The sequence below is a fragment of the Anneissia japonica genome, unplaced genomic scaffold, assembly GCF_011630105.1.
Source record: "Anneissia japonica isolate Jap-2015-1 unplaced genomic scaffold, ASM1163010v1 scaffold287941_len684077_cov200, whole genome shotgun sequence".
Lineage (NCBI taxonomy): Eukaryota > Metazoa > Echinodermata > Crinoidea > Comatulida > Comatulidae > Anneissia > Anneissia japonica.
The window spans coordinates 285,901-305,081 of NW_022713799.1; the positions used below are offsets into that span (position 1 = coordinate 285,901).

At 34.3% G+C, this 19,181-nt stretch overlaps 2 protein-coding genes across 5 annotated transcripts in view; one reads left to right on the forward strand and one right to left on the reverse strand.

Annotated features, from left to right (window-relative positions):
• Positions 1-16,294, forward strand: part of LOC117108762 — a 34,482-nt gene extending 18,188 nt beyond the window's left edge. Inside the window, exons 7-18 of one of the 4 annotated variants that reach the window (XM_033250907.1) lie at positions 60-117; positions 333-427; positions 1,359-1,508; positions 2,686-2,839; positions 3,166-5,106; positions 5,786-5,896; positions 6,955-7,120; positions 7,973-8,603; positions 9,343-9,409; positions 10,327-10,336; positions 11,008-11,060; positions 13,447-13,613. In XM_033250907.1, the coding sequence (XP_033106798.1) occupies positions 60-117; positions 333-427; positions 1,359-1,508; positions 2,686-2,839; positions 3,166-5,106; positions 5,786-5,896; positions 6,955-7,120; positions 7,973-8,603; positions 9,343-9,409; positions 10,327-10,336; positions 11,008-11,060; positions 13,447-13,469 (3,459 nt within the window). In that variant the 3' untranslated portion in view covers positions 13,470-13,613. Of the gene's footprint in view, positions 1-59; positions 118-332; positions 428-1,358; positions 1,509-2,685; positions 2,840-3,165; positions 5,107-5,785; positions 5,897-6,954; positions 7,121-7,972; positions 8,604-9,342; positions 9,410-10,326; positions 10,337-11,007; positions 11,061-13,446 lie in introns of all 4 variants that reach the window. The other 3 variants (XM_033250906.1, XM_033250908.1, XM_033250909.1) reach the window with 3 other exon arrangements.
• Positions 16,295-16,516: 222 nt separating this feature from the next.
• Positions 16,517-19,181, reverse strand: LOC117108765 (protein FAM241B-like). The gene is made up of 3 exons (XM_033250913.1): positions 19,110-19,181; positions 17,895-18,000; positions 16,517-17,466 (listed from the first exon to the last, which is right to left on the reverse strand). Exons 2-3 carry the CDS (start codon positions 17,973-17,975, stop codon positions 17,104-17,106), a joined length of 444 nt encoding a protein of 147 aa, XP_033106804.1. The 5' UTR covers positions 17,976-18,000; positions 19,110-19,181; the 3' UTR covers positions 16,517-17,103.

Below are 19,181 nucleotides of genomic sequence, written 5' to 3' on the forward strand. Positions count from 1 at the left end.
TTTTTTTTAGATGTTTATAGATATAACTCCCTTATAAATAAGTAATTTTACTTTTACAGAGTAACTGTGGAAAGAAAATTCAAATACAACGAATAGTAACAAATAGTCCGGAAGTTGGTGAGTAATAATATTTGTATCATTTTTATTGTGATCATGAATAAGAATATTAATCTCAGGTGAATTCAAGATGCTAATATTATTGTTAAAATATCATTTTCATAATTATTGTCAATATCTCTGTTGTAACAACTCTCATGTAGTGGTAGAAACATTATGTATTTAATATCTAATACTATACTTGTTTATTGATTAGTATTCATTTAATGTTACAGTAAGTATTGGTCTTGTATGGGATACGGATAGACCAAGTGTAGACCATATCATGGATGTGATCAAGTGCCTTGGAACCACATTATTGCTTAAAGATGTAAGTACATTTGCATATTGGTCCTTAATATTACATGATAGAGGGCAGCATAGCTTAAAGCATAGGTGAGCAAAGTGCCTGTTATAAAATGTCAATTTAATGCCCCAGTAAAGTCAAGTCCCCAACATCCAACTAGGGACACCACAAAAAATGGATGTTAATCGAAAAATTAGGATAAATTATTAAATGTTGCAAAGACAAGCCAAACCAGTCACTCATCGCAAAAATCAATTTTTGAGTTATTAATAGAGTGTTAGAGAGTAAAATAATAGCTATAAAATGGTAAAAAATCATTCAAATCGGACATTTCCTTATGAAGTTACAAACATTTAAACATACAGCTGTTTAAAGAACAATATATGAGAAATCAGCATTCAAAGTTTATGATTTCAGGCATTTCTCATGTAGAAACTCTCTTCAAATCCTTAAAAAGTATTGTTTTAACATTGAAAATGGGGAAAATAATAGCATAGAATGATGTATAGATATATAGAGGTTAGTTTAGTGCAATAAAATAGATTTTTTAAAATTTGACATTCCAGCATGTTTTGGCTATTTTCTTTGAAACACGATTTGCGACGAGTGACTGGTTTGGCTTGTCTTTGCCACATATCCTCCCTTTTTACTAAACAATTATTTGAAAAAAAATATCTTTCATATTGCTATTTTTTCTGAATGGCCTTATCAGTCAAAATTTTAACTAATTTGATCTATATATTTATTCTTATGGAAGTAGAAACTACAAGGTACACCAAAATAAAAAAACAAAAAACATTTGTTTCATGTACGTTAATCGAAAAATTAGGATAAATTAATATATCCTCCCTTCTACTAAATAATTTTTTTTTTTAAATCCTTCATATTGCCATTTTTCTGAATGGCCTTATCTGTAAAAATCTTCAACTAATTTGATCTATTTATTTTTCAAAAGATTTTCTCTAAAGTACTGGATGATAAAACAAGAATGACAAATTTCATCCTCGTAGGTGTGGTCACCTACTATGGCAAGCATTATTCAACTTTCTTCTACAACACTCGATTTAGGATGTGGATATATTTTGATGATGCTACTGTAAAAACAGTAAGTTGTTTAAGATTTACAACTTCATCCATTCATCATAACTTCTGATATGTCAGTCTTATAGTAATTAACCCCGGTATTCTTAAAATGAACTTTAGTCGTAGTTTGAGCTAAAACTTTAAAATTACGTCATTTCGTATTCTTAAAACGAACGAACGGACTAGCATTACGACTAAATGACGTGAACCTCAACTAAAATGATACCTCCGCAGGCCGATTTTTTAGTCAGCCTAGTGTCAGGCTAAATCGCCGACTTGAAATATTTACCCCACTAAAAACGTGTTTTTTGTAACTCACGATAAAGTGAAACGAATAAAAACGATTATATACGCAGGTTTGATATATCTTCGGTGTGTTAAACAAAAGAGACACCAAGTTTAGCTTCCGAAAGGAGAAATTAACATGTTTTTCTGGCCACATGCGATAGTTCCTGATTTGCACGAAATCCCCTCGCGTTGCGATCACGTAGCTTTACAATAACAACAACAAAGATGACGCCGCCCTCGCTCGGGCTCAACTATAATAGTTCTCCAAAGAAAGCAAATTTTCAGTGTCTGTTCAAATTCTCTATTGTAATATTTTAACAACTAATATAGTTGTTATTATAGAAAATTAATGAAGGGAATGATGGTCTATTATGAATTATGAGGAAATACATTTTTGAACCACAGACGGCAGGTTAATATTCATCCGCGTTACCGGATCTCTAAAATTTCGTCTGTTATAAAAGTTAGCCCTTTTCATTGGTTAGTTTGATAGTCGTGGCTTGCCAGTCGTCTTCAGTTGAACTAAAACTAGGACTTTATTTAGTCGTAGTTAAAACTTTGACTACATTGTTTGTGAATACAAATTGAAGTTAAATATGCAACTAGCACTAAATGAAGTTCTAGTTCGAAGTTCGACTAAAGTTTGTTTTAAGAATACGGGCATTAGACTGTCTGTTTTCCATTTATTACTCAGTCATTGTAACAGTCACCTATGGAACACAGCCTTAATGCCCATTCCCCCCCCCCCCTCTTTCCTTTACATTCAAAATTGCTTTTGTAAGATAATTACAATATTGTATTCTAACACCCCTCCCCTCTCCCTTGTATAATGCTGGTTATGGGCCTGTGAAAAGAGAGAGCTTTTTATTATTTTAATTTTTTACAATACCCTATATACTCCTTAATAATAGGTTGGACCTAACTGGCGTGATGTCGTTGAACGTTGTCGCAAGGGTCACTACCAGCCACTCCTCCTGATCTTTGCCGATCCTAATGGTCAAGCGGTCTCAATGGACACGGCACCAAAAAACACCTTTCTTGTCAATGGACCTCCAGACTCAGATGGTAAACTACTTATATTTTATAAGTGTAATTACATCATTTAATAAACCATAACATATTGATAATAATGATGACAATAATAATTAGCAAATAATGATGTTTTTTGTGGAAATCTGTAGATTAAAAAAGTATGTTGTTTTTGTACTATAGCTAAAAGTCACAGGTGACACAGTGTAGGATCTTGTTTCTAACACCAGAGATAAATATTTATATAGGCCTATACAGTTCAACTTTTGATTTAGATTTTAATAGGCATGCAAGTTTTGGAAGTGAGAAATAACCTTGAACTGCAGAAATATAGAAAGTTAATTTGTTTTGTTGATTTACAGGAATTTCTGATACTGACACTTCAGAGCAACATGAACCAGAAGTCTTTTCAGCTGGGGTCAGCCCACTGTCAATCAACCACAACCATTACAATAGTACTTGTAGCTCAACAAGTACACAGAGTTACAAGAGTTTTACTTCTTTCGATTCCACCAATACAGTCATCTACAAACCCCCAGCTGATCACACTTGTAAAACACCATCAATTAATGACAGCAGACCTCCTAAACCAGCACGATCAAGTTCATCAGATATGTTCCGTGAAATTCAACCCATACCAGAGTTCAAACCTCAAGTAGAATCAGTTGATGCTGTTGGAGGTTACAATAGAAGAACATCAAGAACCACAGCCAGCAACCAAAATTTTGGGGTTGTTGAAATTGGGAAAGATGTGAGGAAAATTATTTCAACAGGAGGAACAACCAATTTCTGTGATAGTTACATTAATGAAGAGAGAAAACGGCTGGACGAGTACGCTAAACAGAAGAAGGTACGAGACCAGCACCGAGATATAGCAGATGAAATGGTGCCAATTTTAAGAACTGAAAATCATCAACCTTCCAACATGCATTTGCCTAAATTTCCAGCTAGTCGGGATTTAATTGATTTTACACAGGAAGAGAAGATGTCTAAAAAGTTGGGTGACAGTCCGAGGACAAGTGGTGAGTATGATGACCAACTGATGTGGTCGGACAATACAAATTCTCAATCAGTATCTACAGCGCCTCAAAGAACTCTAAGCACCAGTACCTTGGGTTTAAAGCCCAAAAGACAGCCAAGTTTTCAGTATGCCATTGGGACAAGCACAGTAAACTCTTACAGCACATCTGCACCAAAACCAGAGCTTGCAGGATCCGCTAGAAATACAAATGTATCTGAAATAGGAAGACCTCAACGTGCAATGAATAAATCAGAGCCTGTTAGCTCACAAGCAAGCTACAGGACTGATTATAATTGTGGAGTTCAACGGTCAATCAATGGGAGCAGGTCTCAAACTGTAAGGAAGGCTCATACACAGGATAAGTTCTCTTCATATAGAATGCAAACACCAACGAATCTTGAAAGTTTCACTGTTGACTCAAATCAATCTAGCAATTGGACAGAGAATCCAACAGACATTCGAAGATCTCTTGTGTCGTCCTTGAGCGTTCCAGATTTGTCAGAGAAATTGGCACAGATGTCAAAAGAGGATCCTATAAATGACAATGGTTACAGTGGATCCCTCAAGGGCAGTCAGTGGGATCCTCAATTGAAATCACAATTTGGAAGCCAGCCTGATTTACATGTGGATAAACCGGAATTGAATACAAGTTACTCAAGTTCTATGACTTATGAAAGACCTGTGCAAGGTGTCCAGTTAAATACTAGGCTACCTAGTAATAAAATGGCTATTTACAAGCCAGCTCCAACAATACCACATAATACAAATAGAACCACATCAGCAAGTGGATATAATATCCAAAACGGATTTCTTACCCTACCACGTAAACGTCAGAGCTCGTGTTCACAGAATGCTCCCATGAAAGGGGATCATGTCTCAGATATGGTAGTCAAAGGGAACCACCCAATAGCTCAAAGGTCGGATTACTACGACAGAGCACAAAGATTTATCCAAGAGCCACAACCTGTAAGTGCTACATTGACACCAGTAGTGCTTGATCAGTTCCAGCAAACAAACCTATATTATACAGGAATAACACAGCCAACGATTTCTAAGGCAGATGCTCTAGAGGTTGGTTCTCTTGGACGTGATTCAGGGTATCGTAGTGGAGATCGTAACAGCACAAGCTCCGGCAGTATCTACTCAATTGACATGCTAGCTGATTATCTGCCGTCTAATGGTTCTTCTAATAGCAGAACTGAGACTCACCAACAACACTCAAGGACAACTTATGAGAATGTTGACAAGAGAGAGAGCAGGGATACACACACTCCTACACATCGTAAGTTTGTGTATTTTAATTTGATGTGTATTTTCCTCATATTTATCCTACCACATGACATTTAATTGTAACATTTTCTTTTCGAAAAATGATTGGATAAATTTAAAATGAAATACTTTATATAAATGTGCTTCTTCAGAAATACAGTAGAACCCCTATATAGGTGACCACTTCGGGATCAAAAATCAATTGAGAGAGCAGTTTAGGTCAGTCGGCTAATCTGGTGGTAGCCACTGTGTGTGCGCTGAACTGTGGAGATCTCTAGGTTCCTCAGTTCAATTCCATCGTTGTCTCTCCTTGTGTTTCAGCTGGAACGCCGAAATACAAGTTAAAATAGTGCACTGTCTTTCGGTTGAGACATTTAAGTGTCACATTAATGATGTGTGCCTTTAATAGGGGCATCCCAAAGGAGGGGTTACAGTACACTTTGTGATAATACTGACTTTTTAAATATGTAGATATTCTTTCTTTTGTTATTTTTAATCATTATTTTCTATTGCAATAAAATGATATATTTAATAATGCACCAGTGAGCCAAACTGTGTTGTAGAATTGGTAAGAATGAAAATCTGAATGATATGTTGATGTATTTATTTATTTATTGATAAATAAATCTTGAATTTAGAGCCTTTATTTAACCTTAGCTGGTTTCTGACTAAACTGATTTTATTTCTTACAGAGTCTTTGGGAGACTTATTCGATGAAGCTGACAAGTTGATTAGAAAATCCAGAATAGCTGAGGATAGTGACGATCTTGCTTCTGCACTCTCTATGATAACAAATTCAATATGTATGTAATCTAGTGTCTCATTATGTCATTCCTATTAATAAATACTATAAGATTGATAGGGCTGCACAAGTAGATATCAATGAGGGTAACAGTAAACCCATTTTCTTAATATTAAGCATTTCAATTAGCCTATTAAATATATATTTTAATTTGTTTTAAAAAATACATTTATTAAAGCTAGTAATATTTAAATATGATTACTGTACTGTATTACCAACTTCTCAATGAATGAATTTTACTAATATGTATCTATGTATTTATGGAAAGGTGACCCATAGATTGTGATATTTGGGACCCTCTTTGTAGTGTAATGAGAAAAAATACATTACATATTAGAAATATAAAAATAACCATTATATGAAGTCACAACACAGGTTAGCTTCATATCTAAATACTGTATGCTCCATTTTGGTTTATTAATAAAATACTTACAAATACTTATTAATATTTTTAACATACAAAGATAGTTCATTTAAAATTGTGTGCACAGGTAACAATAGATAAATCTACTGTTGAATAATTCATTTTGGGTTAATCAATAATATAATTATTATTGATAATATTTTTCTTCCAGTGAACATAAAACAGGCATTGAAATATTCTGTGATAGACTTTCAGATCAGGGTTTTACTGTTGAATAATTCATTTTGGGTTAATCAATAATATAATTATCATTGATAATATTTTTCTTCCAGTGAACATAAAACAGGCATTGAAATATTCTGAGATAGACTCTCAGATCAGGGTTTTACTGTTGAATAATTCATTTTGGGTTAATCAATAATATAATTATCATTGATAATATTTTTCTTCCAGTGAACATAATACAGGCCTTGAAATATTCTGAGATAGACTCTCAGATCAGGGTTTTACTGTTGGATAATTCATTTTGGGTTAATCAATAATATAATTATCATTGATAATATTTTTCTTCCAGTGAACATAAAACAGGCATTGAAATATTCTGAGATAGACTCTCAGATCAGGGTTTTACTGTTGAATAATTCATTTTGGGTTAATCAATAATATAATTATCATTGATAATATTTTTCTTCCAGTGAACATAAAACAGGCGTTGAAATATTCTGAGATAGACTCTCAGACCAGGGTTTTACTGGAGGATATGTATCAGTCAACTGTTTCACGCTCTCGGAGCCTACATAGCCGTTTACAAATGCTACAGCGACAGGACTCTAGTCAGTCAAGCAATGCAGATGAGGATTTGTAAGTCAAGTACATTCAATTTTACATGTTGGTCTCGTACTTTGGTGTCCTCCTTCTTAGTGTCCTTCTTCTTGGTGTCCTTCTTCTTGGTGTCTTCTATTTGTCTCCTCCCACTTTGTCTTCTCAATTTTATCCTACTCATTCTCTTATTTGTCTCCTTCGATTTTTTTTTGTTTATAGGCAGTTTTGCCATTGTTTTTTCAAATTTATATTTCTATTCCTACAGCACTGATTATCGCAGAACAATTGGTAGTAAAATAGTATAATGATATTGATTGTTCATGAGGGGAATGGTGAAATTTATTGCTCCTAGGTGATGTGAAGGCCGTAGCCTATGGCCTTCAGGTAGATGGCAGGCTACGGTCCCCACATCTCCGATGGGCTATAGATTTCACCATCCCCTGAATCTAGAGCAGTCAATATTTGCTTTATATACCTCATACATAGATTCTACAAGGCCTGAAAAAAGAAGTGAAAAAAAGTACCCACCAAGTAGACCTACTCGCTCAACCATGATCAGCCATGCACGTGTCATGGGTCGTCCGCATGTGTCATAAATTAAACAGCCACTTTGTAAGTGGGGCCTAGAGATTACATCGTGATAGGACAAAAAAGTACTATTATTTAACATGGTAGTATTTTTTCCACAGGAATTTATGAACTATCATTCAACCTATGTCATAGGTGTGATGGTTGAAGTTATTACCTGCTTTTTAACCAATCACATGGCTGGAATCTATGTATGCGGTATATAATAGATATTATATCTATGTAGTAAAAGAAACTATTATCTTGTAGTACTAGGTCAGTAAACTTCAATATGACACCTTTCTGTTATTTTCATTTAAACAGAAGTTCTTTGCCCTATGATGGTCAGCTTAGCGGTCAGTTCCAGAAGATGAACTTGGCAAGTGTTGTACCACATAGTACGACATTCCAAAATTCAACTCAAACCCAAGGCTCAGAAAGATTCCCAACCACCGAACCACTCAACAGGTATAGGCAGAGTAACACTGGTACCTATGCAGCCCCTATGTATCCCAAAATTCCTAAACAATATATTTCAACATCAACAAAGTTGCAAGGTATATATAGTCAGCCAGCTCAAAGTAATTACCCACAGTACAGTAGAGATCTGCGATCAGAGGTTACTAAATTGAATGATATTTCACAAGTAGAGGTAAAATATACCCAGCCTCATAACCTCTATCGGGCCGAGTCACACATCAAGGGCAGAGATATGCCTCAGTATGCTAGCGCAGCAACAGCCCCATTAGAGAGGCCTCCCTCATCTAGACTACAGAGAACCCACAGTGAGGAATTACTTGACGGCTACACTGGACGACGACAATCTGTAAAAGATAAGATCAGCATATTTGAAAACCAACAAGTAAATGGAATTCAAACGGAAAGAGGTGGTCACTATACTGGTCAAGATCTGTACAGACCGCCATCAAGACCAGCATGTGATTACTCCCAAGAGGTAAAAATAATAAAATTTATTTTTCAGTAGTAGATTTTTTAAATTTAATTTTAGGCAAAATAATTAAGGCCACATCATTAAACTCATTTAAAAAGTCCCTCAAAGATCACTTCTGGAATGTATAGGAGTTCAGTATTTTTCTAATGTTGCCAAGTCTGTTGTTCTGTGGTCTTCGTTTTTATCAAAGTGAATTTTCTTCCAGATGAATTTTAATTGGCCAAAAGTCTATTTTTAATGAGTTTTAATTGTAGATCTTTTAATATTGTCTTAAAATTTTAAAATTGTAAACACTCCCTTTTAAATTTTAGCAAATGTTATTCTTTTTAATTGTAGATTGCATTTTCATTTTATTCATTTAATCAATTAAATGTTTCGTTTGCAGGATTCCAATGGAAATATGTTTCTTTGAAACCTTTTTGGGCTATTCCTTGTTTTCAGATTTTTCAATTGTATTTGTTTATATGTTGTTTTGTATTCAATGTTTTTGTATTTTACTCTGATTGCTAAAAGTTAAGTTAAATCAAATCATAAATACAAAAGAAATAACATACAGTAAAAATTCAGTTCTTATCGAGTCACTACGTAGCTAGTGTGTATCATCTTGCTTACGTAGTGTGGGATCATAAAAAAATGGAATAATCCACTCATCTACTGGATGTGCTGGTTTTTAATAAAATCAGCCTTTATGAAAAGGTCTATTTATCAACAATAACTTTTAGTTTTCTTACAATAATTACAGCAGCCAACTTACAAGTCAAGTAATCGACCTATCAGAAGAACCCAAACATTACCGTCCAATGCACAAAGTAAGTATGGCTATGTTCTCACACGGCAGCTAACGGTTAGCGGGTTCCGGATCCTGCTAACCGTTAGCTGCCGTGCGTCCATACGACCAAGATCCCGACCCGGATACCAAGAATATGATGATCGAATCACTGGCCAATAAGAAACTGTAAATTGTAAACGCGTACATGTGATTGGTTGATGATAGGATCGCGCTCAACTTGCTAACCGATAGCGCTTGTTAACCGTTAGCGGTATCTGGATACCGCTAACGGTTGGCGCTAACCGATCGGGCGTTCTCACGCAGTTGCTAAAGGTTAGCGCTAATGGTTAGCTCCCGATCCGGATACTAGGGCTCTCGTGAGAACCAGGCTTATGTAAATTAACAGAGATTAAATGTAGCAATAATTAAATAATTGATGATAACTACTGGAAAATATTTGGTTATTATTTTTTAATATGCGTTTTAGAGTAGAGCTTGTAGCCTTGTGGTTATTATTCTTCCCTTCAAATCTGAGTGTCTGTGGGTTAAAATCAGTTTTTGTTATGTCTGAAGTCAACTGCATTACAAATATAATACCATGCATATTTCTGAAGTCTCATTGTTGCTATATTGATTTATTATATTTTGTACTTTACTTGAGCCTCATCATGAATGGTGTTCAAGTAAATATATATTGAATCGGTATGTTATCCCCATGTCTTTTGGACTGTGAATGGTATAATATTATGTACTGAACAAAACGCCCTTAATTCTTAGACACTGGTTCGATTTCCTGATTGGTTCGTTAGGCTTTTCGATCCAGTAATTTGGATTTTGTGTGAATGCACCTTAAGCCTCAAAATACAACTTGAAGTATAGGTCATCGCAGAGATATTTCTGTCATAGAATTTAATGTCTTATTTTTGATATATTTTATGTTTGTTTAAATGCCAACAGTGGAGGAAAGGTAAACAATAAGTATTGTGAATTTGTGCTTGTATGTCTTTGTATTTCTATTAAACCCTGTCCAGACTATCAATTTTTTTTTTGACAAAATCATGTGACATGCCTAAATATGGTCATGATGACATCACATCATGAACATAGGCACATTATGACTGCATAATCAGCATACCACAGTTTTTTGTCAAATTGAATTTGATAGTCTGGACAGGGCCTTATGTATTTTTATCTACACATTTTCAAGACAGCCTTTATTTTTGCTGAGCACCTCAGTATTATTCTTCTCTTAATATTTTAAAAACACATCATTTTAAAAATAAATATTTAGTAGCGTAGAACTTAGTTATGCATTTATATTATTAATTATTATTCACAAAAGGTTTTTTTGAATAAAGCCAAATTATCGGTAAACGGTAAAATGCATGTGCGTGTTAGATTGCAGGCTGGTGTTTGTGCGTGTTTATGTAATCATACATCCTGTAAGGGTGTGTGTAGGTGTGTACAGGCAAGTGTGTGAGTGTGCAGGCCTGTGTGTGTTCATATGATGTACACAGGCCGGTGTGACCCAGTGCAGGCCTGTGTGTGGGTGTGTGTGGGGGGGGGGTGTGTGTGTGTTGAGTGTATTTGTTTTACCATATTGTATTCATATTCATGTTGCATGTGGTCTCCTTCTAGCTGTAGTAACTATGACTACTACGTCACTGAATGCAGTCCGGATGTCTACACCTGTAAGTAGATGACGAGGATGAACATATTCTCGCGTCAAGCTTTGTCTCCCTTGCTTTTCATCTCCAGTTTTTCTTTCTTCATTAATTTTCAACTTTTATCTTGAATGAATTTTGTTATTAAATTCCTTTGTTTTGTGGTAGTGGCAGTAAACCTGCATTCATCCTATTAGTTGTATCTTTATTGAGAGAATCCTGAGCTTTCCAACCCTGTCATTGGCTGAAATATCATGTGTATTTTCATTTATATTGAGGTCATTCTTGCATTCATTTATTCTGGGTTTTTCTTAATTATCAAAATGATAATTTTAAAAAATATGATAAATAAATAAATAAATGTGAATTGCTTCAATTTAATTTAGAATGCCTAAATTAAAAAAAAACAAACAAAACCCAACATAATTTACTCTAAAATATCAAAGGAGTGCTACTAATTAAAGTGATAAAGATATGAATAAATAAATATGGTACTAGTAATTAAAATTAATAAGTAAATATAGTGCTAATGATTAGAATATTATAGTCTACTGATTAAACTAATAAAGTAAATAAATAAATATATATACTGTAGTACTACTAATTAAAACCAATAAGTAAATATAGTGCTAATGATTGGAATAATAAATATAACTCTTATTTTCTTAGCTTAACATGAATGAAATTCAATATTATAATAACTGTAGTGCTACTAATTAAAATAGCTAATAAATATAGACATAAATATTGTGCTATAATATTCCTGGTGATGATCTAAATAACAATCAAAATATTGAATTATAATGGCTTGTTTGGGGTATGTTTTATACTTAGTTATTGTGCTTTTTAGAATACTGAATACATATTGTGATACAAATTAAAAATAATAAATTGTTATAATCAACATGTGGAAATCCATTTGGAAATACTGATGGATTGAATATAACTATAACCTGTTCAAACATATTCAGAATTCATTTAGCACTAAATTCCTTTATTTTCTGTATTATATTGAATGTATTTATAGTTCTTGGTTTATTTACAATTTTTGGCTAATTTTGGCATGTTATTTTTATTAATTTTTTGGTCTTTTTGGACTTTTGTTTTGCATATTTCATCCAGTTATCATACTTCACTTTATCATTCAATTATTTCATGATTTGAAGCGTTATATTTTCATATGTTATTAACGACCTGGAGGACAACAACGTTCTTAAATATAATGTGTCCAATATCCACTTAACCTCTAGCAGTGAACCATTTATGGGGTGGGCAGTGGGTGGGGGATGGGGTTGAGGTGTGCTTCAGCACTCTTGTCCTTTTTTAATGCATATTGTTTTTCTTGTTAATAGAATTTAGTGCTTCAAATTGATTTACCACTCAGTGTTTCATCGCATGTTTATGCAATAGAGGGTGCATAACTTTTCATTTTATAATAGCCACGTGTTGTCTCAATCTTACAATATTATCTAAAATGTTATTGTACACCAAATTAGTCACCAAAGCTGTTGGGTGTAATATCAAAACAAACAGTGGGTGGTGGTGTCTCCACATAATAATACTCATCACTTGATTGTAAATCCATTGATTGATTGATTGATCCAATTGCTGTTGTAAAACTTCTCAAACTTACTGTATTTGTCTTAGTTACCAGCAAAAGGTTTTTCTAAATTTGCATTTTTAATTTTAACCTATTGAATTTCATAATTCATAGTTTTATTTGCCTCACATGAGATGATAGCTAACAAAAGGAAATCTTCCCTGTACATGTGTCAGCTACCATAGTAATCACTTGAACAACTGTTTTACTGCAAAAATATTAATAATGATAATAGTAACAACAATAATATCAATGACAGTGATAATAATAAAAATAATGGAGTGAACTCTGCATGGAAACATGTACATAGTGAGCATAGCCCTTTCACGTTATGACCAATGTACACAACCTTATAAAAAGTATTCCTGCACACTTCACAGTTGTATTGATGACATTTAATCATTCATTTTCATATCTCTTTCTTCATTTAATGGCTTTTGTTTAAATTCTTTATTTGCTAATGTTGTAGCAATTATTATTTTTACTTACTTAATATATTCATGTGGTTTGTTAAATAGAGTGGACTACTGGTAGACAATAAGATCGATGTGTCATCTCATACATCTTTTTCTTCATAATTAATAGATTTTGTTTAAATTTTTTTTTTGCTAATGTTTTAGCAATTATTATTTTAACTTAATATATTCATGTGATTCGTTGAATGGAGTGGACTACTGCTAGACGATAAGACCAACGTGTCACCTCATACATATTTTTTCTTTGTAATATATGGGTTTTCTTTTCATTTTTTATTAGCTAATGTTTTAGCAATTATTATTTTAACTTAATATATTTATCTGATTTGTTAAATAGGGTGGAATACTGGTAGGCGATAAGACTGACGTATTGTCTCATACATCGGATATTAGGGAACCAGTCGGGAGTACAACGTCAACAGATGAAAGATTAGCAGAGCTTGCCAAGCAAAACATTGATAGCTTCCAATGCAGCCAGAGATTTTCTCGGTTTGCGGCGTCATATTGTACACTAACACGGTCAAAAAACCAGTGCACATAACCCAAAGGATTTCAGTAGCTTTAGTACAAATAGTGATTTTGCTTATAGAAATATTTGCTAATTGTGCTAATTGAAATTAATTTTCAATTTTGCAGTTGTAGCTCATGGAGTAATAGGGCTAGTCCGGTAATCACAATTTAACGTGATTGTTTTTAAAATCATGTAAATCTTGTATCATGGCCAAGTATGTGAGAAGGTAGTAGAGCTGGGCACACTTTATCAAGAGTCGTCCACTGACGCTATTCAGTGTATGTGATTATTTTTAAAATGGTATACTGTATCTTGTTTCATGGCCGATTACATGAGAAGTAAGTAAAGATGGGCAGACACTGTGGTAATTCGATTTCACATTGACAGAAACATGACGAGGCAAGCATGACAGATCATTTTCAGAAATAATCCACTCAGTCTGATGAGAGTCATCACATGGGAGAAACACAGAGCAGCGGTATATTCGTCTACTTGGCTAAATATACTACAGTACCCAGTGTAGTGGAGTAAAGTATAGTATAGGAACGACTTTTGTGGTGTTGCCAAAATATATTTTCAGCATTTTGATTACTGTTACTACACTCTGCCAGCTGAGATAAACTACCTTCGTCAATTCCAGCAGAGTATTTTCTTTGGTCTTAGGCCTGGACACGACCTTGTCACTTCTGCTATGATAAATTATCAATGATAACCCATGTCACAAGCTATATATAGAATATAGCCGTGGAGCAGTAGCTAGGGCTAGAAAAAGTGTCGGAGGTATCACAAATGTCCCGGAGGCATTTTTGAGGGAAAAAATTTTAAAAAATAAACTGTTGGGCTATATAGTGTACATTTAACATTTGATGCTGGAGAGAAATTTTATCAAACAATTTTCATTGTCGGAGGCACACACATTTTTTTCCAGGCCTGGCAGTAGCAGAAAACATCCAAGTGCTCTTCACTACTGAAGTATATGCATTCCAACGATTGGATAAACTTGTACGTATTCTATGTGCTGATGATTAGTCTGCGGATATATAATTGCAGTAATATAAAGTATTAACTCCATTCCTGTTTAAATGTAAAATTGTGCTTTAATGTTTCCTAGTGAACTAGACTTAAACCTTGATTGACAAATAACAGCAATTTGCGTAAAAATAAACAAAATATTTAGATATATTTTATGATACCTTGAACAGAGTGTAAATATGCGTTTTCCTAAACTACTAGATTTTGAATCCAGAGAATTTAGTGCAACATGTTATATATTAGACGATAACATTTATGTTATATATTGACTATAAAGTTGCCTTAAGTTGGAAACTTTATATGGTGCATTAAATATAGTTTAAATAAGAGTTTTTAGTTTTAAGATGATATTCGCACAGTATAGTCCTGTGAGTACTTACTGTAGCTGTATGTATGCGTGAAAAAAAAAAGTAGAGTCAGCAAGTCCATGAGTAGATCACCAAGGAGGTATTAAATCCCATAATAAGATGTTTAATAATATTATTTAATTTAGCTTGCTATTTTTTGTAAACATCAAAAATAATATCAGGCCTATACCACTTAAAAAAGCAATTAAAAATATGTTGAATCTGAAATATTTTCTAAATAATATATTAAGACTCATATAATGACTTAGAGTTATCATGTTATCTTCCCTCTCAGATATTCTGCTCTGTGGGAGGGGGGATGGTGGAGATGGTGCAAAGCAATATCGTTCCAGTGACTAATCAACGAGAGACAAATCTTGGGGCTGTATACCTAAAGCTTTGTCTACACTATCAAATTTTCTTTATACTGTATTATATAGTGATGATGTGCCTATATATGGTGATGATGTGATCATGAACATATTTGGGCATGTCACATGTTTTTGTCAAATAAAATTTGATAGTCTGGACAGGGCTTAAAAAGGCCAAAAAAAGATCAATTTACTCACATTTTTTTAAATTTGTAAAGTATTTTTATTTGCATTTTTTCAGTGAGTTAGGGGCAGGTGAGGAAGGCAAACGAACATTTTTTTTGGCCTTAATGATGAGTTAATCTAATATAATTCTCAAGTTACATCCTATATACATTGGGATGGTTCGCCTGTTAAACAGCAGTCCTAATAAGCCTGCATCAGTCCTGCAATTTAAAAAAAAATTGAAATATCCAGAATTTGCCTGTTGTTCTTAGAGAGTTTATAACAAAAACGTATAAATAAATGTTGGTTATACCAAGGTTATAATGTATATAATTCCTTAATCAGAGATAATTTTTTTGTGAAATTCAGGAGAGAAAAAAAGCAGATCTGCACGGCAAATTATAATTGTGCTTTTACAGTTAAATGACTTCCTTGTTTATTTATTCTATGCAGAATAACATAGCTTTTAGATACACCATGTTTTGCCTTGCACCTCTAACATTAATCTAAAAGGTTTCTGTTGAATTGTGTGTGCTTAAGTTGTTTTGGATACCAAAGACATTGTAGAATATAAGTACATTCTAATCATCAGTTAAAAGTTGTTTAAAACAATAGTTTTACATAATTTATTATTAGGTTAATATTGTAACATTAATATTCAATGACATGAACTATATGGATGGTAATGAAGTTGTTATGGTGAACAAAATCAGTTGAGATTGAATTAAAGGAATACTGATAACACCTCACATAGGCAGGGTGGTGTTTGAATTAACTTTAAATATAAGATGAAAGAAATTGCGACTGTCCCTTTAAATAATTTTTTATTCACTATCTTCCAAAGTTTTATCACTTTATTATTCAGCTGTATTTTGAAAGATTTACTTAAGTGTTGACTCTTAAAATTAAGTACAGTAACTTGGATTTTGGCAGCACAAGACACCCACTGCTTGTATTGCATTATATATTCTACAATCCGACTGGCCCCTCAACACAGACCAATCGAAATATGTGTCAACACACACAGATCCGATGCGACAACGTATTGCATTGGGCTGCATCGTAAAATGCTGTCTGATTTGGCCTTTATATAACACACTTGATTCTGCCTATGTTTTCTTGTGACAGATAATTTAACAATTTTAAAGCAAAAAATAGATATAATTTACTGTATGAAAGTAAATAGTTGTTATAAAAATATTGAATAAAGCCAGTTTTATTAGCTTTATGTTGCGTTTATTGTATTTCTTTAGAGATTTACCACAAGCTATTGTGAAGTTATTCTCATTTACAGTACTGTATTTTCATATCATAAAGTCAATATGTAAATCTAATGCCAAAATACCTATTCTGCTTGCCTTTACAACCAGCTTCTACCTTTCTTTAAGTCACAGCTTTAAGGTCCATTTCTTTTCCTGTGGCATCTCTGATCTGTTTTACATCTGATCTTGATTGCAATTGGTGCCATATAAATATCATTATTCAAATAGGAACCCTCTATTACAATAATATACCGAATTGTATGTAATAAGAAACTGCTTAAACTTTGACATGATCGCATTATTTTATTATCTTGGTCGTAAGATTCTTCTTCCTCCTCCTACACCAGGCCCACCAACAGTTCTTCCACCTCCAGTTCCTCCTCCTCCAAGGGAAGTCCACCATCTTCCAAGTCCCTCACCTACGCTGTATTTGCATACAATAAAAAGCACTCCTGCAAATATGATTCCACGAATTCCTGCGAGTAACCCAGCGAGAATGAATCCAACGCTAACAATTGGTTCCACCACATACGGCCCTGCATTCCATCTTGGAAATCCACCATCCAAAAGCTTTTGATTTAATGTATCAAATATTGAAATCTGTCCCATCATGCCTTCCTGCTGATTTTCACCTTCCCCCTGACGATGGTCATCATGGCGCACAGTTCCCTAAAAGAAAAAATATGTTAAATATCATTACTTTAAGATTATATTCGTATTCTGTATTATTTAAATTTATATACAGCGTATTGAGACTTCAGTTATATGCACTGTAAGAATGAACTATTATTATTACTGTATCATTATTACTATACTTGCAAAGTAATCAATGGTGGCACCAGGACTTTCCCAACACAGAGGGAAGGAATAAAGAGCCATATTTTTGTTTATAGTAGGGGGAGGGCGGTGTCACCAACAGGACTGTAAGTGAGCGGGAAAGGGGTCCAGGGGTTCCACTACTGAATGAAATGAAAAGCTGCAACATTTTTTAATTTGAATGCATTATGATATCGAAAGCATACAATATCAAAAACTGTTCGACATGTTTGTCAACAAAGAAAAGACTATTTAACACTATAAAACATCAAGATTCATACCATTCTAGGCTGTTGTGGCCCCTGTGAACGCCTGGATTGTGGATTGTTGTCTGGAGCAATGTCATTTAACGTCGTCACCATGATTGTAATAGTAGCCCATATAGTGCTGTTGAGAACAACGTCGGTATGCAATTTATTTACGCATGAACAGTATAGTATAAGCTACTCTATACTACACCTGTGGTGGGGTTGAATTATTACAATTCGTCAGGAAGAAAAAAAAAATACTGTTAGACATTATCGATTCTAGACAATATCTGTTCTTCGCCCGCCTTAAAAAAATATCAATTAATTTCAAATTCCTAAATTGCTGGGGAGGGGCTCACGCTTCAATATTTCTAGACGGTAGGTGCCGCATTTACGGGGTATTTTTTATGACTTTGTAGCACAAGCGTGGGAATTTATGGAAGAGTTTCAGCATGTATAGGGTATATTTGCGAGGACTTCAACCTTGGTAGCACAAGTGTGGGAAATACCAGGTATCAATGTCGCATAATTTTTAACATGATGTTAGCGAAGACTTTTTGCTAACCTCCGTGCTAAACCTACCGTTGATACATAGCCACGAACAGTAGGGATCACGAACAGACAGAACCGCGGTCTTATTCGCCATCGGGAACAGTACAAGTATAATTTGGTATTTACATGGCTGTAATAGTAGTTCAACCGACAATAGATTTTGGTAAATGGTAGTTCAAGTCTCTAATAATTTTCAGTAAAATAGGTAGCGCAAGTGTCTCATGTCTTGGAGTGACTGCTGCACGCCCCCATAAGGTTGGTTTACAAGTTCCCCCCACCGGGCCTAAATTATATCACAGCTTCCTTCCAGGACTGGGGATTCCTCGTCCCATGGAAGCCTTCAGAGGGATTCTGAGCGAAGCATGACCAGATCGCACCCCTCTCCCATTTCAGGGACTGACATCCGCCCCTCCGTCGTGCACATCTGGCGCCACCACTGACTCGGTATTGTAGAGTAGCCTGCCATTCGATATTTCCATGCAAGATACAGCGCACCGCACCTCCCTGAGCCTGGACCAAAATACAGTACTGTAGACAGTTACTGAAAGTCTCTTTACTTGGAGTCACGGTGTGTTATGCTTTGGTGATTAACCCATTTTATTTTTAGAGAATAGTGCAAGTCTTTATATAAGAACATAAGTTAAAAAATAAAACATTCCCAATGAATAACACTGTGTGAATACATCATATACTTACGAAACCGACAAAAAACAAAATAATTGTCAACGTTGCACTAAGCACTTGCTCAGCTAGGTCGTGTTTACAAAC

Excerpts from the sequence above, each read along its gene's own strand:
- LOC117108765 (XM_033250913.1), bottom strand. The coding sequence starts at position 17,975 with ATGGTGACGACGTTAAATGACATTGCTCCAGACAACAATCCACAATCC. Across the intron at positions 17,467-17,894 it reads GGCCACAACAGCCTAGAATG|GGAACTGTGCGCCATGATGA; the intron begins GTATGAATCTTG and ends TTTTTCTTTTAG.